At 46.0% G+C, this 12268-nt stretch overlaps 1 protein-coding gene across 1 annotated transcript in view; it reads right to left on the bottom strand.

The window, feature by feature from the left end:
• The window catches only part of NAIP (NLR family apoptosis inhibitory protein), a 37339-nt gene extending 25321 nt beyond the window's left edge, over positions 1 to 12018 (bottom strand). Inside the window, exons 1-5 of the mRNA XM_008067886.1 lie at positions 11445 to 12018; positions 9593 to 9692; positions 2909 to 2990; positions 1679 to 1730; positions 411 to 530 (exon numbers count right to left, since the gene is read on the bottom strand). Of these exons, the coding sequence (XP_008066077.1) occupies positions 411 to 530; positions 1679 to 1730; positions 2909 to 2990; positions 9593 to 9692; positions 11445 to 12018 (928 nt within the window). The remainder of the gene's footprint in view (positions 1 to 410; positions 531 to 1678; positions 1731 to 2908; positions 2991 to 9592; positions 9693 to 11444) is intronic.
• Positions 12019 to 12268: the final 250 nt, after the last annotated feature.

A 12268-nucleotide genomic window follows, 5' to 3' on the forward strand; every position in this document is an offset into this window, starting at 1 on the left:
CCCAGGAAAAAGATTACGTTTCCCAGTTCCTCTTATCGCTGGAGGCCATCTTCCATAAGTTCTGGTGAAGGAAGCACACACAGAAGTGTCCTGGGACCGTTTCTGGGAAACTTCCCGAAAGGACGGGGTGGGGGCAGTGATGTGGAGAAAGAAAAGACATGGTAAGATCCCAAACAGAATATGTGTGTCCATTGTTAGTCCAGACCTTAGGTTTTGAGCTCGAACCTTCACCCCCTGAGGAAGGCTTAGAAAACTGGGAGAGGATTTAGGGTGCAGCAAAGAAAAGGAATCGATCACTGATGCCGAGAAGAGTGGAGAGGTTGAGTGCAGACGATGCCAATCCGGGATCAGAAAGCCTATGTGGGACTGAGATGGTCAAACAAGCAAGTGGGTGCCAACTACTGACTCACCTGTATAGAAAAGACCCGCTTTGGCCAGAGCGGCCGCTCCCGGGGGTGAATTGTGGGGCCAGTTCTTAAAAGAGTCCAGCCGGAGTCCTTCATGAGCAAAGACGCTGTCATTGCAGTAAGCTGGAAAACAAGGCATAGGCTGAGACCAGCAGGCTTTGAGGTTACGCCTTCCTATGGACAGACGAGATGGAAGTTGATGGAGTTTGCTTCGAGGGAACTGGAGGTGTGCTTAAGAAAGGAAGGGAGGGGCAGAGAGGAGGCAAGACTGACCACGTGTTAGAACTGGGGACGCAGCATCGTGGATATATCGTGGGCATATACTATGGCAAACATATTTTTAAATTCTCTCTTTCTAATTTAGCATCAAAAAGAAACAAGGTAATCCCGCGCCTTTGGGAGGCTGAGGTGAGTGGATGGCCTGAGCCCGCGGGTTCGAGACCCGCCTGGGCAGCGAGACCTCATCTCTACAATAAATCAAAAATTAGCTGGGCGCGGTAGCGCGTGCCTGTAATTCCGGCCACTCGGAAGGCTGAGGCGGAAGGATCGCCGGGGCCAGCAGGTCGAGGCTGCGGTGGCCGGGAGCGGCCACTGCACTCCAGTCTGGGCGACAGAGTGAGACTCCAACTCAAAAAAAAAAAAAAAAAAAAAACAAGAACAAGCTAGAGACGATCCCCCTTCTCCCAAAGCCATTGTCGACAATTCAGAAAGGCCATTTCCCTTGTAGCTCCCGTAGGACCAGGCAGGTTTAGTTCTTGCCCTTTGGGATGTCCACTCCGGGGTCTCCATTGGACTTTCCACCTTTGGCTGACCCTGGGCTTTGGTTTCTGTCTTCTGCCTTCTATGAGGATTTGAAAATGAAACTTCCATTAACCTTGGTCTGCAGATTTTCTCCAGAGGAAAGCTTGCTTCCGCATTCTGCTGGACCCCAGGATTCTTGCTGTCACTTTATTTTTACTGTGAATATTCTTGAATTTCTTAACAGAATGCAGACCCATTGAAGGATGCTTTCAGAAACATTTTATCCAGAAGTTTTAGTTGTTTTAAGGAAAGTGTCAGTGAAGGAATCGACCCTGCCATATTTCCCTATGCTCATCCATGCTAAAAAAACTGTCATTCCATAAGATGAAAAATCTCTTCTGAAAATTATTTTTACAAAAAGACATAAAACACCATAAAATAAGGAGAAAAAAGAAGAGTTAAAATAGTGAGGACCAAAAAAAGCAAAAGAGGAAACTAGCAGAGTCTTTGGAATGTGTTTGAGTTTTTACCTGATGCCATAGGTAATTCTCTCTTGACCCAGGAATTCACAAAATGTTCTCCCTGAGGAGAATTAAAATTCAAGTTATTGTTTGCTTCACCTGTAAAGTATACGCCTGTCTACGCACAAGAACTGAAATAACTCCCCTCCCCCAATATGCTTCATTGGATGGAGTGGCAGAGGTTTGGAGACTCATTGTCAGGGTCACTTCTACCAGAGACCCATCTCAGAAACAGAACCGTATTTAAATATCACAGCCACACTTTGAGGAGGAAGTAAGAGACAGAGGGCGGAAACTCCATTCCGTTTCCGGAATTATATCATACATTGCATCATATCAAAATGCAATGGCATTATATCATACATTGAGCAACTGATCCTTCTGCAATCATTGTGCCCGGATTTCTTTCTTGAGAAAACACCTCCCTTCCTCCACCTTTAGGCCGCATTTTCTGGAGAGTCTGGTCTTCTGGGTCATGTTAGTCGATACATTCTCACTGTTGCTTAAGCCCATTTGGGTTGGATTTCTGTCACTTGCCACCAGGAAATGCTTCCTGATGCAGAATAAGTTACCAGCTGGGAGGAGCCAGCTCTTTGCTGCTGTGGGTGATGGTAGCTAAGTCAAAAGCTCTTAAGCAAACCTTCAGATGAGGGCGCGAGAGGCAGTCAGGAAAGGTGGTCCGGTCAAAAGGAGAAAGACTATGAGGAAAGCAGTCTTCTAGAACCCATCGAAAGCCATTTTAAACCAGGCATGGTGGCTCATTCCTGTAATCCCAGCACTTTGGGAGACTGAGGCAGACGGATCGCTTGAGCCCAGGAGTTCATGATCAGCCTGGGCAACATAGTGAGAATTCGTCTCTACAAAAAGTAAAATATAAAACAAAATAAACTGGTGGTGTGCGCTTATAATCCCAGCTACTTGGGAGGTTGAGGCGGAAGTAGCACCTGAGCTGAGGAGGTCAAGACTGTGGTCAGCTGTGATCACGTCACTGCACTACAGCCTGGGTGACTCCAATTCAAAAACAAACTCCGAAACAAACCAAAAAAGTCATTCCTGGAAAAATGAATTCAAAGCTTAGCAAGTAAAGGTGATATGTTTTCACTTTGCAGATGAATGGTAGGGAGATAAAAGAAGAGGAGAAGAAAGAAATTGAACACATGACAAAAAAGAATGCCTCTTCTGCTTCAGATATTATTAGGTAATCAAAACTTGAGGGAAAAATATGCTGTTATACATTACCGTTACATCAATGAACCCCTTGTAGCTTTGAATATATTGGGCAATTTCCGCTGAGGATTTCTTACTTTGAAGAAATTCGCATCTATAATTAAGAAATATAATTAAAATGTATCCCAATACTGTGATACAGGTGTCCTGTATGACAATGAACATTTATTAAAACTTGTTGAGGCTGGTGTGGTGGCTCACACCTGTAATCCCGGCACTTTAGGAGGCCGAGGCAGGAGGACTGCTTGAGCCCAGGAGCCTGAGACCAACCTGGACCACCTAATGAGACCCCATCACTACAAAAAAAAATTAGCCAGGCATGGTGGCTCACACCTGTAGTGGCAGTAACTCAAGAGATTGAGAGGAGGATCACCTGAGCCCAGGAGGTTGAGGCTGCGGTGAACCATGATCATGCCATTACACTGCTGCCTGGGTAACAGAGTGACATTCCAACTACAAAAAAAAAATGAATGTTGACTTGTGGAATTTTATTATCCTTCGATAAGGCTGTCCAAAAATTTACCCCAAAACTTACTTATTAGAATTATCATTGTTTTCATATAATTATTCTTTACTTCCATTAGCAACAACATCTGTAATTATTTAAAATTAAAACTTCAGACCGGGCGCGGTGGCTCACACCTGTAATCTCAGCACTTTGGGAGGCAGTTATGAGAGGACTGCTTGAGTCTTGGGGTTTGAGAGCAGTCTGGGCAATTTGGCGAGATTTCGTCTCTACAATAAATCAAAAAATTAGCCAGGTGTGGAGGTGGATGCCTGTGGTTCCAGTTACTTGGAAGGCTGAAGCAGAAGGATCACCTGAGCTCAGCAGGTCCAGGCTGTGGTGGCCATGAGCGTGCCACTGTACTTCAGACTGGGAGACAGAGTAAGATTCTAACTCAAAAAAAAAAAAAAAATTAAATCTTCAGATATCTTTCTCTTGAAACAAAATATACAATGTAATTGCTGGGCATGGTGGCTCATACCTGTAATCCCAGCACTTTGGGAAGCAGAGGCGAGAGGATTACCTGAACCCATGGGTTCAAGACCAGCCTGGGCAACATGGCAAGACCTCGTCTCCACAATAAATTAAAAAATTAGTGACCCACACCTGATCACCAAGAAACTGGTGATCCACACCTGTAATTCCGGCTATGTGGAATGCTGAGGCAGAAGGATTGCCTGAGCCCAGCAGGTCAAGGCTGTGGTGGCTGCAAGCATGCCACTGCACTCCAGCCTGGGTGACAGACTCCAACTCACAGCAAAACAATATAATCAGAGACTGATTTACAGTAAGTATATGATGGAATTTTTGTTTTTTAAATTAAGCTGCAGTGACTAAATCTAGTTCCTGTGGTCATTTGAAAGCTATTTGCAAGCCGGGCTCAGTGGCTCAGCCTTTGGGAGGCTGAGGTGAGTGGATTGCCTGAGCCGACAGGTTCAAGACCTGCCTGGACAACTTGGCAAGACCTCATCCCTGCAATAAATCAAAAATGAGCCGGGCATGGTAGCGTGCGCCTCTAGTTCCAGCTACTTGGAAGGCAGAGGCGGAAGGATCGCCGGAGCCCAGCGAGTTGAGGCTGCGGTGGCCGGGAGCGGCCACTGCCCTCCGGTCTGGGTGACAGAGTGAGACTCCAAAGAAAGCTATTTGCAGGAAAGAGAACTATATTTTTAAAATAACAATATATTTTATCTACTAAACAAAAAAATGACCAATAGACTTAAAAAGTAATGGATATTAATTTATAAATTTTGAATTTTAGAAAAGTATCTTAAATACCCTTTTAAAAAACATGCCTTTTCCATAAAATAGAAGCAGTTTTAAAATTAACTTTAGGCCGGGCATGATCGCTTATGCCTGTAATCCCAGTGCTTTGGGAGACTGAAGGGAGAGAATAAGCCTCAGTGTTCGAGAACAGTGTGGACAACATAACAAGATTCCATTTCTACAAAAAAGTTTAAAAAATTAACCAGCCATGGTGGCATGCACCTGTGATCCCAGCTACTCAGGAGGCTGAGGCAGAAGGATCGTCTGAGCTCAGGAGGTCATGATGAGTTGTGATCATGTCATTGCACTCCAGCCTGGGCGCCAGAGTGAGACCCTGACTCAAAAAAATAAATAAATAAAAACAAGAAGAAGAAATAACAAAGCCATCCTATAAAACTGTAGTCTAGCTGAACATGGCGGCCGACGCCTGTAACCTCAGCACTTTGGGAGGCAGAGGCAAGAGGATTGCCTGAGCCCAGGGGTTCGAGACCAGCCTGGGCAACTTGGCGAGACCTTCTCTCTACAATAAATCAAAAAGCAAGCTGGGTGTGGTAGCATGAATTTAGTCCCAGCTAATCGGGAGGCTAAGGCCCAAGGATCACCTGAGCCCAGCCGGTTGAGGCTACAGTGGCTGTGAGCATGCCACTGGATTCCAGCCTGGGCAACAGAGTGAGACCCTGATTCAAAAAAAAAAAAATGGAAGTCCAAGAAGCAAAAGATAAAGTAATCAACAAGAGACTTGGGGATTCTCAGCTCTTAAATTTATTCATTCCAGTTCTTATATTTATCGGTCAACCCTGTGCTTATGATGACAGATGGATTAAAGGTAAAACAGTCATCTTCACACAATGCATGGTATGTACCGGGCATCGGCTCCATTTACTTTCTTTCTAATCCTCACAACCACCCTGCAAGCTATGTATTGTTGTCTGCTGTGAAAGTTGCAGATACCAGGATGAAATCACTTTTGTCAGATTCACACAAAATGGGCCTGGGAAAGCACAAAGCAGGGTGGGGCTCGTGCTTACATGTCTGAGATTGGAACCTTCTAAAAACGCTTCCCACAAGAAACCCCTTCCCGCAGCTCCTATTTTGCATGCCTCACACAGTTTGCACCTAGATACCTCCTCCTCTGAAGTCAATCCCTCCCCATTCCTTAGGACAGCGGCAATTCCAACAGGGTAAGATTTAGCTGGAAAGAACACTTGCCCTGTAAGGACATTTCTCCACCCATGAACTGACAACTCTGGCTTCTAGTTTTCAGAGCCAATGAATTCTGTTTCATTTATTTATTTAGAGACAGGGTCTCGTTCTGTCACACAGGCTGGAGTGCAGTGATGGGATCTGGGCTCACTGCGGTCTCCACTCCCTCCACTCATGCAGCCGTTCTGTATGAGCCTCCCAAGTAGCTGGGACTACAGGCACACAGCTACTCTTTTGATTTTGTGTACACATGGGGTCTTGCTGTGTTGCCCAGGTTGGTCTAAAACTCCTGGCCTCAAGTAAGCCTCCTGCCTCAGTCTCCTGAAGTACTAGGATTACAAGCGTAAGTCGCCACGCCTGGCCAATGAACTCTGATTCTAAGACGCTTATGCGACCTTCTCCCTTTAGCCAGTAAAAGTTTCCCTTTACCCTTACTGATTTATTCTTTACCCGCATCTGATTTATCATTAGATAAATCTGTTGATAAAACAGATAAATTTGCCAAAGTGCATCCCAAATTCTAGTCCTCTTTCTTTTAGTCTCAAATAAATTTGGCGTATTTGGAGATATTTTTCTCTAACAACGTTTGTCTTAGGTTGGCACTGCGTTTTACATACAGACTCGGGCAGGGGCAGTAACTTGGTAAGGGTCTGGTGGTCAGGTAGCCGCAGGTTCAAGCCTGGCTCTGGCTATCTCCTTGTTTGTATCAGCAGGCCTGAGTTCCTGCCACTCTAGGGCTGGTTGCTGGACTGAGGCCTCCTCTCCCTGTGCTCAGGGCCTTACCCTCTGCCCTACGTCAAAGAAGGTAGAGCGGGCCGTTCCAGACAGGATGTGCAGCTCTAGTTGGTGCCAGTCATGTGATAACGTGCGACTGTGTATAACCCAGCCACTTTAACCACGTGGCCCTGAGGCAGTGAAACCTGAGCTGAGACCAGGAGCTTGTGTTCCAGCCAGGGCTGATGTTTAGCGGGGACATACACGCAGGGGGCCTGGTCAGCACCGTGTAGGACTGGCTGGGTGTCTGTTTTAGTGGGTTGAGGAGACAACTGTCAAATGATTGAACCATTCTGAACCATTCTATGCCTATCTCATCTGTTTGTCAGGAAGAAGCTCTTTCTCTCTTCTCTTCCTCCGTCACTTCTTCCTCGCCTCAACCTCTCACTTTTTCTTTTCAGCTACAAAAGTCATATGTATTTGGCTGCAAAAATTTAAACAAGATAGCAGTGAACAAAATAAATGTGAAAATCCTTCTCCTCTTTGCTCCCTGACAAACCCAGATCCAGAGGTATCTGTTGTTTGGGTTATATCTTTTCATATGTTTTTCTTTTTTTTTTTTTTTTGAGTTGGCGTTTCACTCCGTCGCCCAGACTGGAGTGCAGTGGCCGCTCGCGGCCACCGCAGCCTCGACCTGCTGGGCTCCGGCGATCCTTCCGCCTCAGCCTTCCTGGTAGCCGGAATTACAGGCACGCGCTACCACACCCGGCTGATTTTTTGCTTTATTGTAGAGATGAGGTCTCGCGGCCCAGGCGGGTCTCGAACCCGCGGGCTCAGGCAATCCACTCACCTTAGCCTCCCAAGGCGCGGGCATGAGTTTTTCTATATATTTTCAAACAAGTCCATATATTTTGGGTAGTTTTAAGCTTTTTTTGGTGGGGGGTGGTCAGTCTCATCCTGACGCCCAGGCTAGAGTGCAGTGGCACGATCACGGCTACCGTAGCCTCGACCAGCTGGACTCAGGTGATCCTTCCGCCTCAGTCTTCCAAGTAGCTGAAGCTACAGGCGTGTACCACCATACTTGGTTAATTTTTTTTCAATATATTGTAGAGATGAGGTCGTGCTATATTGCCCAGACTGGTCTCAAACCCCCAGGCTCAGGCAATCCCCCCCAAGGTGCTGGGATTACAAGCGTGAGCCACCACACGCAGCTGGTTTTAAACATTTTTAAAGGTCTACACTACACTTGTTATTGTGCATATATTTTTTCCACTGAACATATCTTAGATACAGAAGTTCCAGGAACATGGCTCCACAGAAACACATTCTGCCAAATCTAGCGTGTAGGGACATTTGCAGGACGGATCACAGGTCTCCTCAACGAATACGTGACAATAAAAAAAGAGATGGAGAAGGAGAAGTTAAAAATCTTAAGAGACACATCAGTTAAGTGTAATAATTCACAGGTCTTGTTTGGATCTTGATTCAAATTAACCACCAGTCAAGAAAGGCAGGAATATGGACATCTGAACACGCATTAGGATATTTGAGGACGCTAAGGGGTTATTGTTCATCTTTTTTCAGAGAGGCGATGATATTGTAGTTGTTTTTAAAATGCTTTTTGTTTTTTTGAGTTGGAGTCTCACTTTGTCGCCCAGGCTGGAGTGCAGTGGCATACTCACGGCCACCCCAGCATCGGCCTGCTGTGTTCAGATGATCCTTCCGCCTCAGCCTTTCAAGTAGCTGGGAGTACAGGCATGTACCACCACGCCCGGCTAATTTTTTGATTTATTGTCGAGATGAGGTCTTGCCAAGTTGCCCAGGCCGGTCTTGAACCCGTGAGCTCAGGCAATCCTCTCACCTCAGCCTCCCAAAGTGCTGGGATTAGAGGCGTAGGCCATCACACCGGGCCTGAAATACATTCTTAATTCAGAGTTATATTTCAGACTACTAACAAATGATATTATCTGATATCTGGGATTGGCTTTTAAATAATCTGGTTATGATTATTATTTCCAGGAGGAAATGTGGGCACAAGATATATGAAATATAACTTGGCCATGTGTTGCCAAGTGTTCATCATACTATTCTCTCTTTGTGTGAAATTTTCCACAGTGAAAGTTTAAAAACGTGTTAAAGGAATGATTCTGTATTCAGTAGAAACAGAGAAAGTCATGTTGAAGATGCTAGTAAATATAGCACTGAAAATAATTAAAATATACCTCCTTTTCTAAGTAGGGAGCTAAAGCCCGCTGCAATAATAAAAACTCTTTCTGAGGTTCTAGAATAAGACATTAGTGTTTGGTAGATATCTAGCAGTCCACGAAATTATTTGTAATAACATTTCGAACATTGACATTTACTTTCCAACTTCCTTCCTGTACCCTTTTATACCATCCCTATGCAAATTATACTTACTTATTGAGGCAGTTCATGAAAATGCTACTTGGCAAAACCTATCTTAGTATTTGGGATAATAAACCAACACTATTGTTTTACATTTACAGAATCCAAACTTTTCACAGTGTAATCAGGCCTTTCCCGCTTGAATAAATTCTGGAGTGGTCCAATTTTGGCTAGTGAATGATCACGTGCTACTTCAGACACGTGGCTACTTCAGACACGTGGCTCTTCGGGGTGCAGTGGCTCAGGCCTGGAATCCCAGCGACTCAGGAGCTGAGGCGGGAGGATCACTTGAGCCCAGGAGTTCCAGGCTGCAGTGAGCTATGATCACACCACTGCCACCAGTCTGGAAAACAGAGTGAGACCCTGTCTCTAACTTAAAAAAAAAAAAAGAGTGACTCTTTTGCCTTTACAGAAACTGCGCCAGGTACTGTATGGAGTTCATGCCCGTCATCCCAGCACTTTGGGAAGCCAAAACAGAAGGACCTCTTGAGGCCAGGAGTTCAAGACTCGCCGGAGCAACATAGACTCTGTCTCTACAAAAAACCAAAAACAAATAAACAAAAAAGAAACTGAAAATTTGAAGCAGAAAATATTTATCTACTTACTTGGGGAACCACTTGGCATGTTCCTTCCAAGGATCATCGCCTTCTTCCCAGTTTCCTAAACACCCACCGCAGGAAAAACACCACACAGTGTCCCTGTTACCTACATGGGAAGGAAAACATTGAGATTGCCCAGAAATGGCACCCGAGGGTGTGGCTTGGCGTTGACGTTTTGTGCAGGACCAAGACGCGTGGTTCGCTCATGACCTCATCTGGCTGCGTCTCCACCCACAGTCCCGCTGCCCCAGATGACCACTTCCTGCGCCCCAGGTCTCAGCCATGGCCACGCTTACAGACACAAGCCCAGGCTGTGGAACTCCACACGCCTCCCTCAGTGGCTTCCAGAGCTGGCATTTTGCTCCTGGAGCCCTCAGGGCCAAAGTGATGGGAAGCAAACGCCAGGACCAGCTGAAGTCTGCACAAGGAGAAGACCTGCATTTCTGCTTTGCCGTGACATTTTGGTAAGCACACAGGCACATTTCTTAACTCTTTGAGCCTCGTGACCTCAGGTGTGTAATGGGGGAAAGGGGGAAAACTTGTTGGATTAGAATTAGTATTCAATCTATGCCTTGCATAAAGTTGGCACAGTACTCAGCAAATGGTAGCTGTTACAATTCTCATTTACGTCATATCTATGGCATAGCTAGCATAACTCAAACAAAGTGCAACTTTCTGAAATGCAGTTTGCCCTACATAGAGGAGTCTGATCTAAGATTAAAACAAGCAATGCTGGGTGCAGTGGCTCACACCTGTAGTGCCAGCACTTTGGGAGGCTGAGGTGAGAGGATTGCTTAAAGCCAGGAGTTTGAGACCAGCCTGGGCAACAAAGTGAGCCTCATCTCTACAAAATAAAAAAAAAGGGTAAAACCCAATACTGTAGCAATTAAAAGAAGAATCAAACTGGGTGCAGTGATTTACTGTAGCAATTAAAAGAAGAATCAAACTGGGTGCACTTTGGGAGGCCGAGGTGGGAAGATCACTTGAGCCCAGGAGTTAGAACCAGCCTACGCAACACAGCAAGATTTCATCTCTACTTCTGCTCCCCCCAAATTAGCTGGGCATGGTGGCACAGGCCTGTAGTCTCAGCTACTCAGGAGGCTGAGGCAGGAGGTAGTGAATTGTGATCATGCCACTGCACTCCAGCCTGGGTGACAGAATGAGACCCCGACTTAAAAAGAAGAATCAAAGAAAGATTATGCAAGCACAGTAGCAGAGGGGTGTGTCAGGAGACTGGGATCAGACTGACCTCAGAATTTATGTTCAGGCCTTAAGAATACAGCCGCTGGCTGGGCTCGGTGGCTCAGCCTGTCATCCCAGCACTTTGGGAGGCCAAGGCGAGTGGACTGCCTGAGCCCGCGGGTTCGAGTCCAGCCCGGGCAACTTGGTGAGACCTTGTCACTTCAATAAATTAAAAAAAATTAGTTGGGCCTGGCAGTGCACACCTATAGTTACAGCTACTTGGGTGGCTGAGGCAGAAGAATCGCCAGAGCCCAGCAGGTCGGCGCTGGGTGGCCGTGAGCATGCCTGCATTCCAGCCTGGGCGAAGGAGTGAGACTCCAACTCAAAAGTAAATAAATTAATTTAGTAAGTAAGCCAGTATTTCCAAAAGTTCAAGTTGAAAGAAAAGCAACTTTCTCGTTTTTTATACATTTGGCAAATGAACATGGGCTGAACGAAGCAAAAATACAGCAAAAATAAAATGACTGAGGTGGAATTTTAGCAAAATAGGCCTTGCAGCTAACCTAACACTTTTAACAACTGCAGAAAGGTGAACAAGATGCAGCACAAGCAACTGGAAAACGGAATCTCCACTTAAAGCTCCAGAGAAGTGCTCCCGAGCGTGATTCCTGGTTACCTGTGAAGACAAAGCCGGCAGCTGAGAGCGCATGTGAGGATACTCCTTGGGCATAAAATGGCCAGTTTCTGAAGGAGTCGAGTCTGGCCTGCTCCTCTTGGTACTGTCCTCGGTCCCGTGTCGGCTGGCTCTCCAGGTTCTTCACCCTGATGTCGTATTTGGCAATGTTGCCGACATCCTTGTTCAGAAGGAACTCACAGTCGGGCTGTAGCTTCTTGTGGTCTTCCACGGGGAGCTGCTTGAGCTTGGTGGCAAAGAGGATCAAGCTGCAGCAGAAGCACTGAACCCCAGATTTCACCCCCGTGAAGTAAAACCCAGCTGCTGCCATCTCCTGCGGAGTCCATGAGCTATACGGCTTGTAGGCCACGAAGGTCTTCAACCTTTGGGCTTCGCTGCGCATCCGTGAGTTATAGCCTTTCTGCATCTTTGCTCGGTCTCTCTCCTCCTCTTCTTCATTGTCTTTTTGAAACTGAGCTATATCTACGCCCAGAAGAGCAGACATCTCTGAGTGGAGAGCAGGGTCAGGGTCATACTGGGAAATCCTCGCGTCAGAGGCCTTCCCCTGGGTGGCCATGTTCTGAAAAGGGAAAGCAAAGCGGGTTGATCCGTTTTACAGTCATGTTTTTCTCAGAAAGAGTATTTCCTACGGTTCCCGAAGATGGCAAGAATTGAAGGAAAGCCTGGATTTTCAAAGCAAAGGAGGAAATTTTGTAGGAAATTATGAAACATCGGTATTCATCTACTTCATCAAGCTACAGATATTTACTAAGCACCTACTGTATATCAAGCACCCCGCGAGGCACAGAGGATCAAGCAACACACAA

The sequence above is a fragment of the Carlito syrichta genome, unplaced genomic scaffold (assembly GCF_000164805.1).
Source record: "Carlito syrichta isolate Samal-C Ts95f unplaced genomic scaffold, Tarsius_syrichta-2.0.1 Scaffold309812, whole genome shotgun sequence".
NCBI lineage: Eukaryota > Metazoa > Chordata > Mammalia > Primates > Tarsiidae > Carlito > Carlito syrichta.